Source organism: Melitaea cinxia, chromosome 3 (assembly GCF_905220565.1).
Source record: "Melitaea cinxia chromosome 3, ilMelCinx1.1, whole genome shotgun sequence".
Classification (NCBI taxonomy): domain Eukaryota; kingdom Metazoa; phylum Arthropoda; class Insecta; order Lepidoptera; family Nymphalidae; genus Melitaea; species Melitaea cinxia.
Genome location: NC_059396.1, coordinates 8,050,404 through 8,062,892, shown reverse-complemented (window position 1 = coordinate 8,062,892; position 12,489 = coordinate 8,050,404). Strand labels below are relative to the sequence as shown.

The 12,489-nt window shown below is 32.6% G+C and overlaps 1 protein-coding gene across 1 annotated transcript; it reads left to right on the top strand.

Moving 5' to 3' along the window:
- Nucleotides 1-4,676: 4,676 nt before the first annotated feature.
- LOC123669750 (dolichyldiphosphatase 1-like) lies at nt 4,677-8,103 on the top strand. The gene is made up of 5 exons (XM_045603341.1): nt 4,677-4,773; nt 4,876-4,976; nt 5,406-5,584; nt 6,338-6,565; nt 7,185-8,103. The coding sequence occupies exons 1-5, from the start codon at nt 4,677-4,679 to the stop codon at nt 7,315-7,317; spliced, it is 738 nt and encodes a 245-aa protein (XP_045459297.1). The 3' UTR covers nt 7,318-8,103.
- Nucleotides 8,104-12,489: the final 4,386 nt, after the last annotated feature.

Below are 12,489 nucleotides of genomic sequence, written 5' to 3'. Positions count from 1 at the left end.
GTGTGTGTGTGTGTGTGCGTGTGTGTGTGTGTGTGTGCGTGTGTGTGTGTGTGTGTGTGTGTGTGTGTGTGTGTGTGTAAGTACGTGTGTACATCAATGTCATTGTATATAATAATAAATAATATATTTATACACTGTTTTTTATACCCCAACGTCTAAAGTAGTAGTGTTGATGATTGGTGATGTATGCCTGTCTGCAAGTGAGTATGAGTGAGTGCGCGTGCGTGTGCTTGCGTGCGTGCGCGTGCATACTGCATCAGTATGTCGCCTCTGCCAGCCCTACGACTAACGTCTTGGGATCGAGTTAACTCACTGAACAGAGGGGACAAGACAAGATTCATTAACATAGATTATATATATATATAGACAATAGGTTTGCGTGCACATGATATTAAATATCTCTGTTCAATAAGGTCTCGGTATGGTCATAGCTTTTTGGTAGTAGCCATTTTTGAATGGTGGTTTTGAGATTGGACGATGTCAGGTTTAATATAGTGTTATTATGCTTATAGAACTTATTGTATAGAAAGGGTCCCATAAAAGTAAAAGATTGACGAGCAAAAGACGAACGAGCTCTCGGTAGGTCCCATTTAAGAGTTCTGCCTGAGGCTCGGGCTATAGTCTTCGCAACTTTATGAAAGCGGACAAGCACCGATGATATGTAAATCTGTCTCACGCGGAACATGTTACATTCCAAGAACAAAGCGTTTGTGGAATAGCGCCATGGTTTGTTAAAAGCTGTTTTTAAAATGGCTCGCTGAGCGCGTTCTAGAGGGAGAAGATATGTCTTTTTGGATGCTCCCCAGGCAATGACACAATAATTTAAGATAGATTTACATAGACTGAAATACACGGCTCGAATTAAGCTTGGATCTGCTATGAACTTAATCCTTCTAAATATATGTACTAGCTTCCTTATGCGTTTCGTTACTGCATCAATATGTAATTTCCACGACAGATATTCGTCTATCAGTATACCCAAATAATATAGGAACATTGTTATTACAGTTATTGTAATAATAACGACAACAATATTATATGAAAATTTAAAATCTGTCCGTATCTGTAAAAAAAAATGATGACTAATAATGATGATAATAATTATATACTTACTAAAACAATCTTTTGTCGCTCGTCAATCTTTTACTAACACTATATGGGCTAGTCGGGACTAGCCCATATAGTGTTAGTAGCAATGTTTCTTATAATCTAGTGTACAACTAGCGCTCCACCCCGATTTCGCACGGTTGCAATGCTGATACTAAAATAAATAATTATGTGGTGTCATGGGACACCAGGTAGGAACGAAGTTCCTTTGGATGGTATAGAAGCAACACAATTTGAAAAAAAAAAAGTTGAATTATATATATATTTTCTAGTTCTTGATTGTTTTTTTTTTTAATTTTGTTGATTGGTTTTTAATTAAGTACATAAAGTATTTAAGAAATTTAGTATTTTAGGAAATAACAAATACCGTAAAACAAAATAAATCAAAGAAAATAATAATAATTCAAACTATTAAGTGAAATAAAAAAACATATGTCTTTATTTATTTTTGTCGACAGTATAAAATTACATAAATAATTTAAAAAAAGTTTACTAGTAATATTTTAGTTTTACAAACATCATATTATACAGTCGTGTGACTGATATTACGTCACTTCCGTTACATATTTTTCTTACGGTTTTAGTATCACATTTTTTTCAGTTCGGTCGCCCAGCCAAATGTCAAGCCTGTCGTAAGGAACTTCGTTGCAAAAATATAAAATATAAAATAAATATTTGCAATATAAGTGCAAAATTTGTTCTTTACAACATCACAATAGAAACCTCTGAAACTATTCGTGTTCTTCTCCTGCTATAGTATGCATGTATTATACATATTATAAACCTTCCTCTGGAATCAGTCTATTTGCTAAAGAAAACCGTATCAAGACCCTTTGCGTAGTTTTAAAGATTTAAGCATACCGACAGCGGGAAGCGACTTAAGTCCAAACCAAATTTGTTTTAAACTATGTAATGATAACAAATTTAGAATAATTACATTTTTATATTTATAATTTAAATCATTCGTCTTTTTACATGGAGATTCACAAGCTAGATCTGGTCCAGAGACTGCACGTGTAAAATAATTGGAAGAAGGCTATAAATAGAGTTAATTTGACATCTTCCGTAAAACGTGCAAATCTGCGAGCCAGCATGTTGCAGCAAACTGACAGTGACCTTCCCCACCTGTCTATATCCTTACTATCTCCTAAGTTTTCGGTTATCCGACGACTCGAGTACTTAAAACAGGTCACCTGCTACTACACACAATAATATGTTAAATTTTACTATGGATAATGTATAAAGGCTAAGCCTAAACCTATGTATGAGAGTGGGTAGCGAGAAATTTTTATTCTGATATTTTTAAATCACTACTTTATGTAGTATTACATGTATATTTTATTCAGTTCGATACCTAAAAAACAATACACACTAAAAATTGAAACACACTTTAAAAATTATATTATTATTTCAAATGCCAAGTATGTTATAATATATCAAATAAATTGATAATATTATTGCTTACCTTCTGGTGAGTAGACCCAAGTATAAATAACTTGTTATATGAATCTAATTGACGACGCGTTGGCGCAACGGTCACAGCACTGGTTTGTGGCTGTTGCGGGTTCGATACCCGCACATGACAAACATTTTATTAGCCATACAGATGTTTTCCGTGGTCTGGGTGTTTGTGCAGTCCTTGTGGGTCTCCTCACCGTGCCTCGGAGTTCATCCCATGCTAAGCCGTCGGTCCCGGTTGTTATCATATACACCTGATAGTGATCGTTACTCATAGTAGGGCATATATCCGCCAAGCTCCAATCCGCATTGCAGCAGTGTGATGGATTAAGCTATGATACTTCTCCTACATGGGGAAAGAGACCTATGCCCAGCAATATATTACAGAGTGTATCGTTGAATCTAATTTTGTTAAGTAAACTTAGCAAAAGTAGTTTTGTTGATATTGATCAGGTTTGGTAAATATGTACAATCCCGGCGAGAAATTTATGGAGTTGGGAGGAAAAGGGAGGGGTGGGGGTGAGAGGTAGTGTGGGTTTTTCACCCCCCCGGACAACTATTTTCGTGTAAATCTCGTTGTTACAGAGAGATCATGGTTGAAGTTTTGAGGTTCAATTTTTAAATCGAAAAAATTAACCTACCACCTTTAAGGTTAGAGTAACGCTTGGCTGCGGCGCTACGGGAAGTGAAGCCCTTCCGCCCTTGCGTGCGAAAGCACGCTCACTCATGCTCTACGCATTCGTTCGCGCGTTTTCGCACGGCGGGCGAGGGCTGCCCTCTTTCCACGCCTCCAGCTTAAAAAAACACTCTAGGGTAGGGCAGACCAAGACCACGTGGACAGTGGGGTGCTCCGATTCGGTTTTGGGTATTTTTCGAATTTCTAAACCTATATTCTATCACGCAATGTTACTAATTTTATTAGAATATTATGTCTGACGCGTTATTTTGTTTAAAAGTGTCTATTTGTCAGTCGTTAAAGGTCAGTTCGTATCGTATTTTGATCTTGCAATAAAGATCGTTTTTACGTAAATTTGTTCGAAAATAATGCGTGATAGTCGCAGTACGGAGCATGAGTACTCTTACCACTTTGGCCGCCCTCCAAACAGGTGGGCTGACACCCTTAAGAATACAGCGGGAACCAGCGGGAAGCGGGACCAGATGGAGAGATGAACATTACGGGAGGCCTATGTCCAGCAGTGGTTTGTTAAGAGCTGTACCTTCCAAAGGATATACCTATTAAGTAGTAGCAGAATTTTCCCTTGTTTGGTGTTATTAAAATCAAGATAATATTCTGTTACATAATAAAATTAATCATATCAAGTTCGAAGTTTTTAATTAAAAAGTCATTGTCGGATCTCATTGCTGGTTTTGTCCCTATTGACTTCATAATTCCTATTCTCCTCTTTTTTAACCGATTTCAAAAAAAAAGAGGAGGTTACTCAATTCGACCGTATATATATATTTTTTTATGTATGTTCGGGGATAACTCCGTAGCTTATGAACCGATGTTGATAGTTCTTTTTTTGTTGGAAAGGAGATATTCCTGCTGTGGTACCATGATAAGGAAACCAGGATCTGATGATGGGATCCCAGAGAAATCGAGGGTAATTCACGAAAATCCGCATAACTTTTTACTAAGTGTATCGATTTTGATGATTTATAATTTAATCGAAAGCCGATGTTTATCATGTGGTCACATTTAAATTTCATCGAGATCTGATTACAACTTTTGAGTAATCTTTGATAATGCGTATTTACTTGACTATTTTTTCGTCTACCTACGTTGTATTACTTGTTGATATAATTGAAGTCGGTTTTTCTTCGTTTGCCTGTAAACACAATTATTACGGTAATCTTTGACAATTTGAATTTTGACAAACAACCAAAATGACATCAAAGTTTTGCCGTCGTGATCATGTCATAATTGTTGAAGTGTCAAAAAATGACCGTAACACTAAAATAGTCTAATACCGTATGATATTCGTTTTCGTTGTAATCGTTGTGTATTGACTGTTGTTAAGTAGACAATGTTGTAATATAAATAAATATTTATTGAGGAGAAAAATCTATCATATTCTTAACTCGCATTTTTTTATTTATTTGCGGGAAAAATGGAAAATACAGCTTCGCTTGTGAGCGAAGACTTTTTAAATAACAATGAAATCCAATGGCAACCTCTTGCTCTCACTTTAGTTGAATATCCAAAGGGTATATTACAAATTTTTATATATATATTTAAATATATAATTATTATTTATTGCACAAAGTAGTTACAAACTAAATTTATCGCAATGTGTTTATAATTTTCAGGTGATCTTTTAGGTAAATTTCTTGCTTTTATGAGCCTGGCCCCCTTTGGAATCGGTGCAGGATTTGTTACATTAATATTATTCCGTAGAGATCTCCACACTGTAAGTACAAAATAATAATGTGGCTAAATTGAATAATATATTAAACTAAAAATGCATCACAGCTATCAATGTGCTATTTATGGCTAGTTTTCTGCTGCTATCATTGTAATGTGACGTTTTATAGCCTATAAATATTCTCAGTTTATTGTTGCACTAACAACAAAATAATTTTTTATTAAACCAGTAGATACTAAAACTTGAAAATCTAAAGAAAGTAAATATTTTGGCTTTCTTTTTAATACCAAAAAATTGTGTGTTAAATTTTAATTTTATTATTTTATCATTGAAGATTAAATATATTTTTAGTTTTAATATTTACTATTTTGATTGGAAAATGTAACACGACATACATTTAATTTATTCATGGCATGACAAAAAATATTGAATTTATTGAAATAATGTGTCAAATTTTATATATATCTTTCACAGATAGCTTTCTTTTTTGGAACATTAGTAAATGAGTTATTGAACATTATCTTAAAGCATTTGATATGTGAAGCAAGACCACTCAGCAGAGGTCATTTATACAATGAATATGGAATGCCATCATCACATGCTCAATTTATTTGGTTTTTCAGTATTTATGTGTTATACTTCTTTGCTATAAGGTGAGTGAAAACAATAAATTCTATTATTATTTACTAATCATTTATTATGGAGTTACCAATTGCTAAAAAAATAGCAAAATAATATAATAAACAATTATCATATTTATCTTTCTTATTCTAAAGGATAAATTTTTTCAACAAATTATTTTATATGGTATTAGATTATTCCCAATATATATTTTTTAAACCATATAAGTAACATAATAGTTCTTATTTCACTCAATGTTGTGTATTGTAAATATGAATTACATTGGTTTTGTTATGCATATGTTATAGTAAACTCTATTATACATTATTTGATAAAAGCGTATTCTCTTAGTGGCCTATCATATAAATTACGTCACATGAATTTCACAATTTTTTAACTTTTCCCCTGTCCTATTCACAACTTGACTCTGTTATGAGACCCCTTACCTGTGCCATCACATATTATGCAATTTTTCACATCAATTTCGACATAATATTTATTTCTATTTTAATTAATGTCCATTGGCCAACAAAACAAGTCAAAGTTTAATTTTTTAACTTAATTGTTATTGAGTATGTAGTTGAAATATCATCTTTTACTACTTACAATTAGATATATCATATTTTGAATTGTGATGTTACAAAATTTTGGACCCACCTTTGTCACACAATGTCACACTTAGTGGACCCTTACCCTCCCTTAACGTGTGACGTAATTTATGGATGGCCCCTTATGTACTTTCATGAACTTAAATTAAATTTAGTAATTATATATATATTTTTTAGATTACATCATATAAACAATAACAGCATTATATCAGCCTTATGGCGAATTATTATAGTTGGTAGCTGTCTAATATTAGCTTTAATTGTGTGCATTGGGAGAGTTTATCTTCACTACCACACAACAGCACAGGTTATTGTCGGCGGTATTATCGGAGTCATATTTGCCACTATATGGTTCTTTGTAGTGCATAGAATACTGACTCCTTTGTTTCCTCAACTAGTGACTCTGTAAGTATATCAAGAAGCTTTTATTATTTTATTGATGATTAAGAAGTACAGAACCCTACTCCAAAGATAATTATAGTCTCCTCAGGATGTTGGCATGTGGGGATGGTGAAGATGCCACTAACATATTCAGTATTATTTATTAGTATTTCTGTGTGTTTATCTGTCACAGGGATGTCTTTGAAACTGTATGCCAAAGACAATTTTTTTGACAGAGGCTATATTACTGTAGCAAATAAGATATGAAAGTATAAAATAAAAAAGAAACCAAATAAATGACTATGTTTACTCCTCTTTATAACTTTATATTTTAGCTCAAACATGTTTGTGTGTGCAAGTTTGACTTAAAATTGATAATTTTTATGTACATGCAAGTCATAAAAAACGAGTGTGGTTTAGACCACACAACTGAAATAAAAGTTACGAAACGTAACTGTCTTTAACTCTGTCTTTCTATCTTCACTAACTTATATCTCCCTCTGAACTTTCGTTCGCCTCGCGCGATCACTTTATTCGTAACGCTCTCGTCACGAATAATAAATAATAAAAAAAATATTTTCGACTTTTACGTGTAATATCTAGAACGTAGTATATTTAGGAGTTATTGATGTGAAACTTTCAGAAAGGTGTGTGAAATGCTAATGATAAGAGATACAACTTTGATACCAAACGTACTGTGGTTCGAATATACAACAACAAGGCAAGAGGCGCGTGCGCGAGGCCGCAAGATGGCAGCCCTGAAGCCCACTCAATGACGGTGCGCATGCGCGCGCGCTCCCAGCACGAGCCTGAGGCTACGCGCGTGACGTTTCATAGCCGCCGGCGCGCTGGCTCTACTCGGCGGCTTTATTATATCTAAATCGGAACCGCGCTCAATACTGCCGTATTGACATTTATTTGTACCTATTACAGCAAAATTATGTTTATTCCATTTCGTCACTTTTGCAATTATAATGTAATATGTCCAGCAAGTCTAGTTGCGTTGACGAGTGACTATAATACATATTTTATTAGATTAATAAGATATGTTGGTTATAGATATTAGAGAAATATAAAATTGTTCGAATAAGGTTTACATAGTCTATTCGAAGTGCAATTTTAAACTGCATACCCTATTTATAATATAGGTACGTTAGGGTAACAAGTAGTTGTCTTTTTTTCATCCAAGCCTATAGGAATTCAGTCTATAGGAATTTGTCATAAAAAATTTTAATGCAAAAAAAAAAATATAAATAATAAACTATCTCTTTAAAATGACAACCTTTGTTGCCTATAGTAGCAGCCGTAAATTTTTTACTGGTGGATTAAGGCCGCGCTTCCATTAAAAAGTAAATCAAAATAGTAATTAAAATGTTCCATTAAAAAAATTATTGTTAAAAAAATTGTAAATGAGTTTTCTGCTAGCAAAAATCTGAAGTTGTGACTTAGAAACTTTTTATTTCTATATATAAGTCAAATGTTGTTTGAAGAAAGTTTTAATAAATATTAATCATAGCATTATGCAATATGAATCTTAGTATGATAGTAACCAAACGTCATGACAGTGAAAAAAAATTAGCAGTTTAAAATAGTCTTTATTAAACTATATGAAGATGTTCAATAGATGTGACAAAGCATACTTGCATAAAATACCTACAGTTAATAACAACTGTAATATATACCTACCTATATAATTTTATGAATCTTAGGAACTTCTTGAAATTGATGGTTTAAAATTATACGGATTTCTTTTATTTCGTAAGTTCTCCTTTAAGTAATGGCAGCCGTTGTAAGAAAATAATTAAAGTTTAAATGTGTTATAACATATTTTGAGTCTGATCTTAAAGTTAATTTTATCAATATTTAATTTATTTATTGGTAATATTTATCTTATTTGTATCAATTTATTTTATCGTCATTAATCACAACTTTTTCGACTTTTATTACGTATTCAAGTTGAGTTTTTTTAGAAATAATTTTCATTATATTAATATATTTTTTATGTATGCAGTTGTTGTAATGAAATTTGTTTTTTGTTGTTTTGTGAAGCATAGCATAAGTATGAAGTAGGTATGAACATCAAAATGTTTAACAGCTGTGTTTAATAGCAATATGTTATTCATGTCAATAATATAAATTTAGTTTCTCTTGTTTCAAAATATTGTCTTACCATAGATATTTTATATTTTATAAAAATTTAATATTTTATCTAAAATGTCTTATATTATGTCTTCCGAATTCCTTGTTAAATCGGAATATACGCTTCGACTGTATTAAGTATAAGACACAATATTAAATAAGTCTTTGATGATCGAACACCATCTATACATTAATGTGTATTGTTTCCAAATAAACTATAATATATGTGTTATATTATACCTATGTTACGATTCCAGCTACGCTTTCAGTATTTCAAGGCTAGCTTTCCAAAATTCAACAAACGTCATTTATAACTTTAAAAAAACAGCGTAGTAAGTAAGATATTTAAAATATAAATAAAATGGCAATACATAGGGAACAATAGAGACGTAATTATATTTTCTTAGTTCGTATACATAAACAAGCGTTATATTCGTCAGTGACGTAAGTATACCAGTAGATTCAATTATTTCGTAGTTTTACATTTCATATATACTGTGATAATTTAGAGAAATTCATATATATTGTTAAATAATATACGAATAATGATTATAACATTTTAATTTTATAAAGCTACTTCCAAAAAGCTGCATTTTATAGTATAACTAGCTGACCTCACAAACGTTGTTTTGCCATATACGTTATTCCCCTCCCTCCCCCCCCCCCCCCCCCCTTATAAGTTAGGGGAATGAAAAATAGATGTTGGCCGATTATCAGACCTATGATATGCACACAAAATTTCATAAAAATCGGTCTAGCCGTTTCGGAGGAGTATTGTAACTAACATTGTAACACGAGAATTTTATACTTACATAATATAATATACTATTAAAATCAAAATACCTGTAAGCCAAGCAATCACCTAAGTCAGTTTTAATCTACATTATCCTCACAATGTCTTGTAATCCGCATAACTGTATATTATAATATTCGTACCATATTCTCTCCCCACAAGTACTATAGTCCGCACATCATTACATAGTACATATAAAACAAAGTCGCTTTTCGCTGTTGTATGTTTAGATCTTTGAAACTACTCAACGGATTTTGATGCGGTTTTCTTTAGTAAATAGAGTGATTCCAAAGGAACGTTTATATGTACAATAAATGCATATTATAGTAGAGGAACACTGATAGTTTTTGCGACCGTGCGAAGCCGGGTCGGGTCGCTAGTCTTAATATATATATAAACTACGTGTCACGTTGTTTGTCCGCGATGGACTCCTAAACTATATAACCGATTTTAATCAAATTTGCTCACCGTGTGCAGATTAATCCTAGTTGAAGGATTTGCTATAGGTAATTATTAAATTTAAGAAAAAAATAAAGCGGTACGAAGTTCGCCAGGTCAGCTAGTTATCCCATAATCCATTCACTTATCGTGTAGAAAAAACTGGTTATTAAAAAAACTAGGGTATAGCTCCAAATGTGTAAACATCGTCGCACATTTTTTTGTTTTTTAAATGGCTTACTTACGCCACTTATGTGTTTGATGTTAATGACTTTTAGGAAATTAGTAGATAAATATTAATTAGCTTAGAATAATTGTACAATAAGTATATGATAATTTTGTTATTGTTTAATATAGTTTTGATGCTTTACATTCATTTGTATATAAAGGTGTCATTTACTTTAAATGTTATTATAAATAAAAAATGTAAAAGTGATATTACTTTTTTAGTATTGGCAAATGATGGTAGATAATCAAATCGTCTGTACATATGTGTATATTATTATTTTAATATAAAAATCTTGATATTGTCTTTTCCAGTCTGTGACAGTGAGAATATCATTAATGCTGTTTTTCAGGAACTTTTGAATTTTGAAAGTGAGTCATTTTAATAAAAGTATGGATTGTTATCACGCTACCCTTATAGAAAAAAATCTTTGGATTTATTTTTTTATAAGTGTAAGTACCTATAAATAATAATTCTGAAATTTTTATTTTCTCTCAAAAACTCTGAAAAAGTATTATTATGTAATTTATATCATTTAACTAGCTGTGCTCGCTACTTCGTCCGCATGGAATGTAACAAAATAGTTATTGTTCAGTTCGCAAAGCTATAAAATAAAAAAATTAAAATGAAAGTAGGCTAAGTTATCCCTTATTACATTATCTATCTGTTAGTGAAAATCCCGTCAAAATCGCCCAGCCGTTTCAGAGATTAGCCGGAACAGACAGCCAGACAAAAATTGTAAAAAATGTTATCTTGGTATATGTAATGTGTATACATCCACATGCATATAGTAAAAAGCGGTTATTTTAATATTACAAACAGACACTCCAATTTTATTTATTTGTATAGATAAGTCAGAGTAAGTGGTAGATTTGTTACTGCCAGAAGAGTTATTAAGAATTTATGAAAATTTTTGTGTAGAATCGTGCGGCTACGAAACGAGTTATAAAGAGTTTTTCTAAGTTATTAAAAATTAAAACTGCCTGAGTTTGTGCGGCTCTTAATTATTAGGTATTGAGATATACGAGATTTTTATTAAGTTAATAAATTTTGAAGTAAAAAAGTGTGGCATTTGAGTGTTTCCATCCACAGCCTTCCTTAGCACGAGGCGAAAGATATTAATATACGTTTGAAGGGAATCTCTGGGTTTGTCTTATCACTTAGTACAGAATGAATTACAGAAATTAGTTCTTCGCTTTCGCCATCTATATTGTCATTCACACTAGTGCCTAAATATCGTTACTAAATGGCGTTCATTGGAAATGTTAAAAATCCTGCCTCTCGCTAGCTAGACTTCAATTGAGAACTTTATATAGTTACTGTAGTTTATTCAGTGCTAAGGCAAACCAGAGAGAAAATCTTTAAAATGCATAAATCTCTATTGATAGAAAACTTAAGATTTTTTTTGCATTTAACTATCGTAAATTAGGGCCAGTAGGTTTTTTAAAAATAATATTTCGTAAATAATATTAATAAAAATTGTAATGTTACAAGAAAATAAGAATTCAATAAAAATTTTCGCCAACCCGCATTAGGGCAGCGTGGTGGATTAAGCTCCAATCTTTCTCCTACATGGAGAAAGAAGCCTATGCCGTGGGATCTTACAGGCTGAATAGTATCAATAAAATTTTTATTCAAAATAATATTCTTTTATTTAACATCATCAGTAAATCTAAAATCTTTGGGTAGTGTTGCTGTGGTGGCTACTAAGTAAGCAGGCGACGCTATCCAGGTCTTTCAATAAAATGAAAAAAAAAAACTGTCACGACAGCTGTGGGCATCATCAACATATTCATTGTCAGTCAGACCGCAATGCTCATCCAGCCTACACCAGCAATCTTAGGTAGATCATCGGTCGAACGGATCGGAGGACGTCCCACGCTGTTTACAGTATATTAACACAGGTAGAATCCTCCTATCGGCCTCCTTCTCGAAGTTGTTGCGGCCTAGTTGGATGTTATGGCATAGTTAAACATAATCCGGAACAACTTCAAGAAGGTAACTATCGACCGGTACCGGTCTCGTTATAACTTGGTTGTTAAATAGGTATAACTTTAATTTTGTCCAAATTCACACCTAGACCAACACGTCGGGAGGACTCATTAAAGCCGCCCAGCATTTAGCCTAGCTCCTCCAATGTCTCCACAAACATTATGATTTCGTCGGCGAAACGAAGGTGAGAGGTGTATTCGTTGTTGATGTTACCCCCATAGGTCTTAAAGACAAGCTCCAGCGCAATGGTAAACAGTTTTAGCGACGTTACATCCCCTTGTCTTATTATCCCGCTACGAAGGAAAATGGGTACAATAATAAAATAACTATGATGTAATAAATATCCCTATAGAAAAGTCT

Excerpts from the sequence above, each read along its gene's own strand:
- LOC123669750 (XM_045603341.1), top strand. The coding sequence starts at position 4,677 with ATGGAAAATACAGCTTCGCTTGTGAGCGAAGACTTTTTAAATAACAAT. Across the intron at positions 4,774-4,875 it reads TTTAGTTGAATATCCAAAGG|GTGATCTTTTAGGTAAATTT; the intron begins GTATATTACAAA and ends TATAATTTTCAG. Across the intron at positions 4,977-5,405 it reads TCCGTAGAGATCTCCACACT|ATAGCTTTCTTTTTTGGAAC; the intron begins GTAAGTACAAAA and ends TATCTTTCACAG.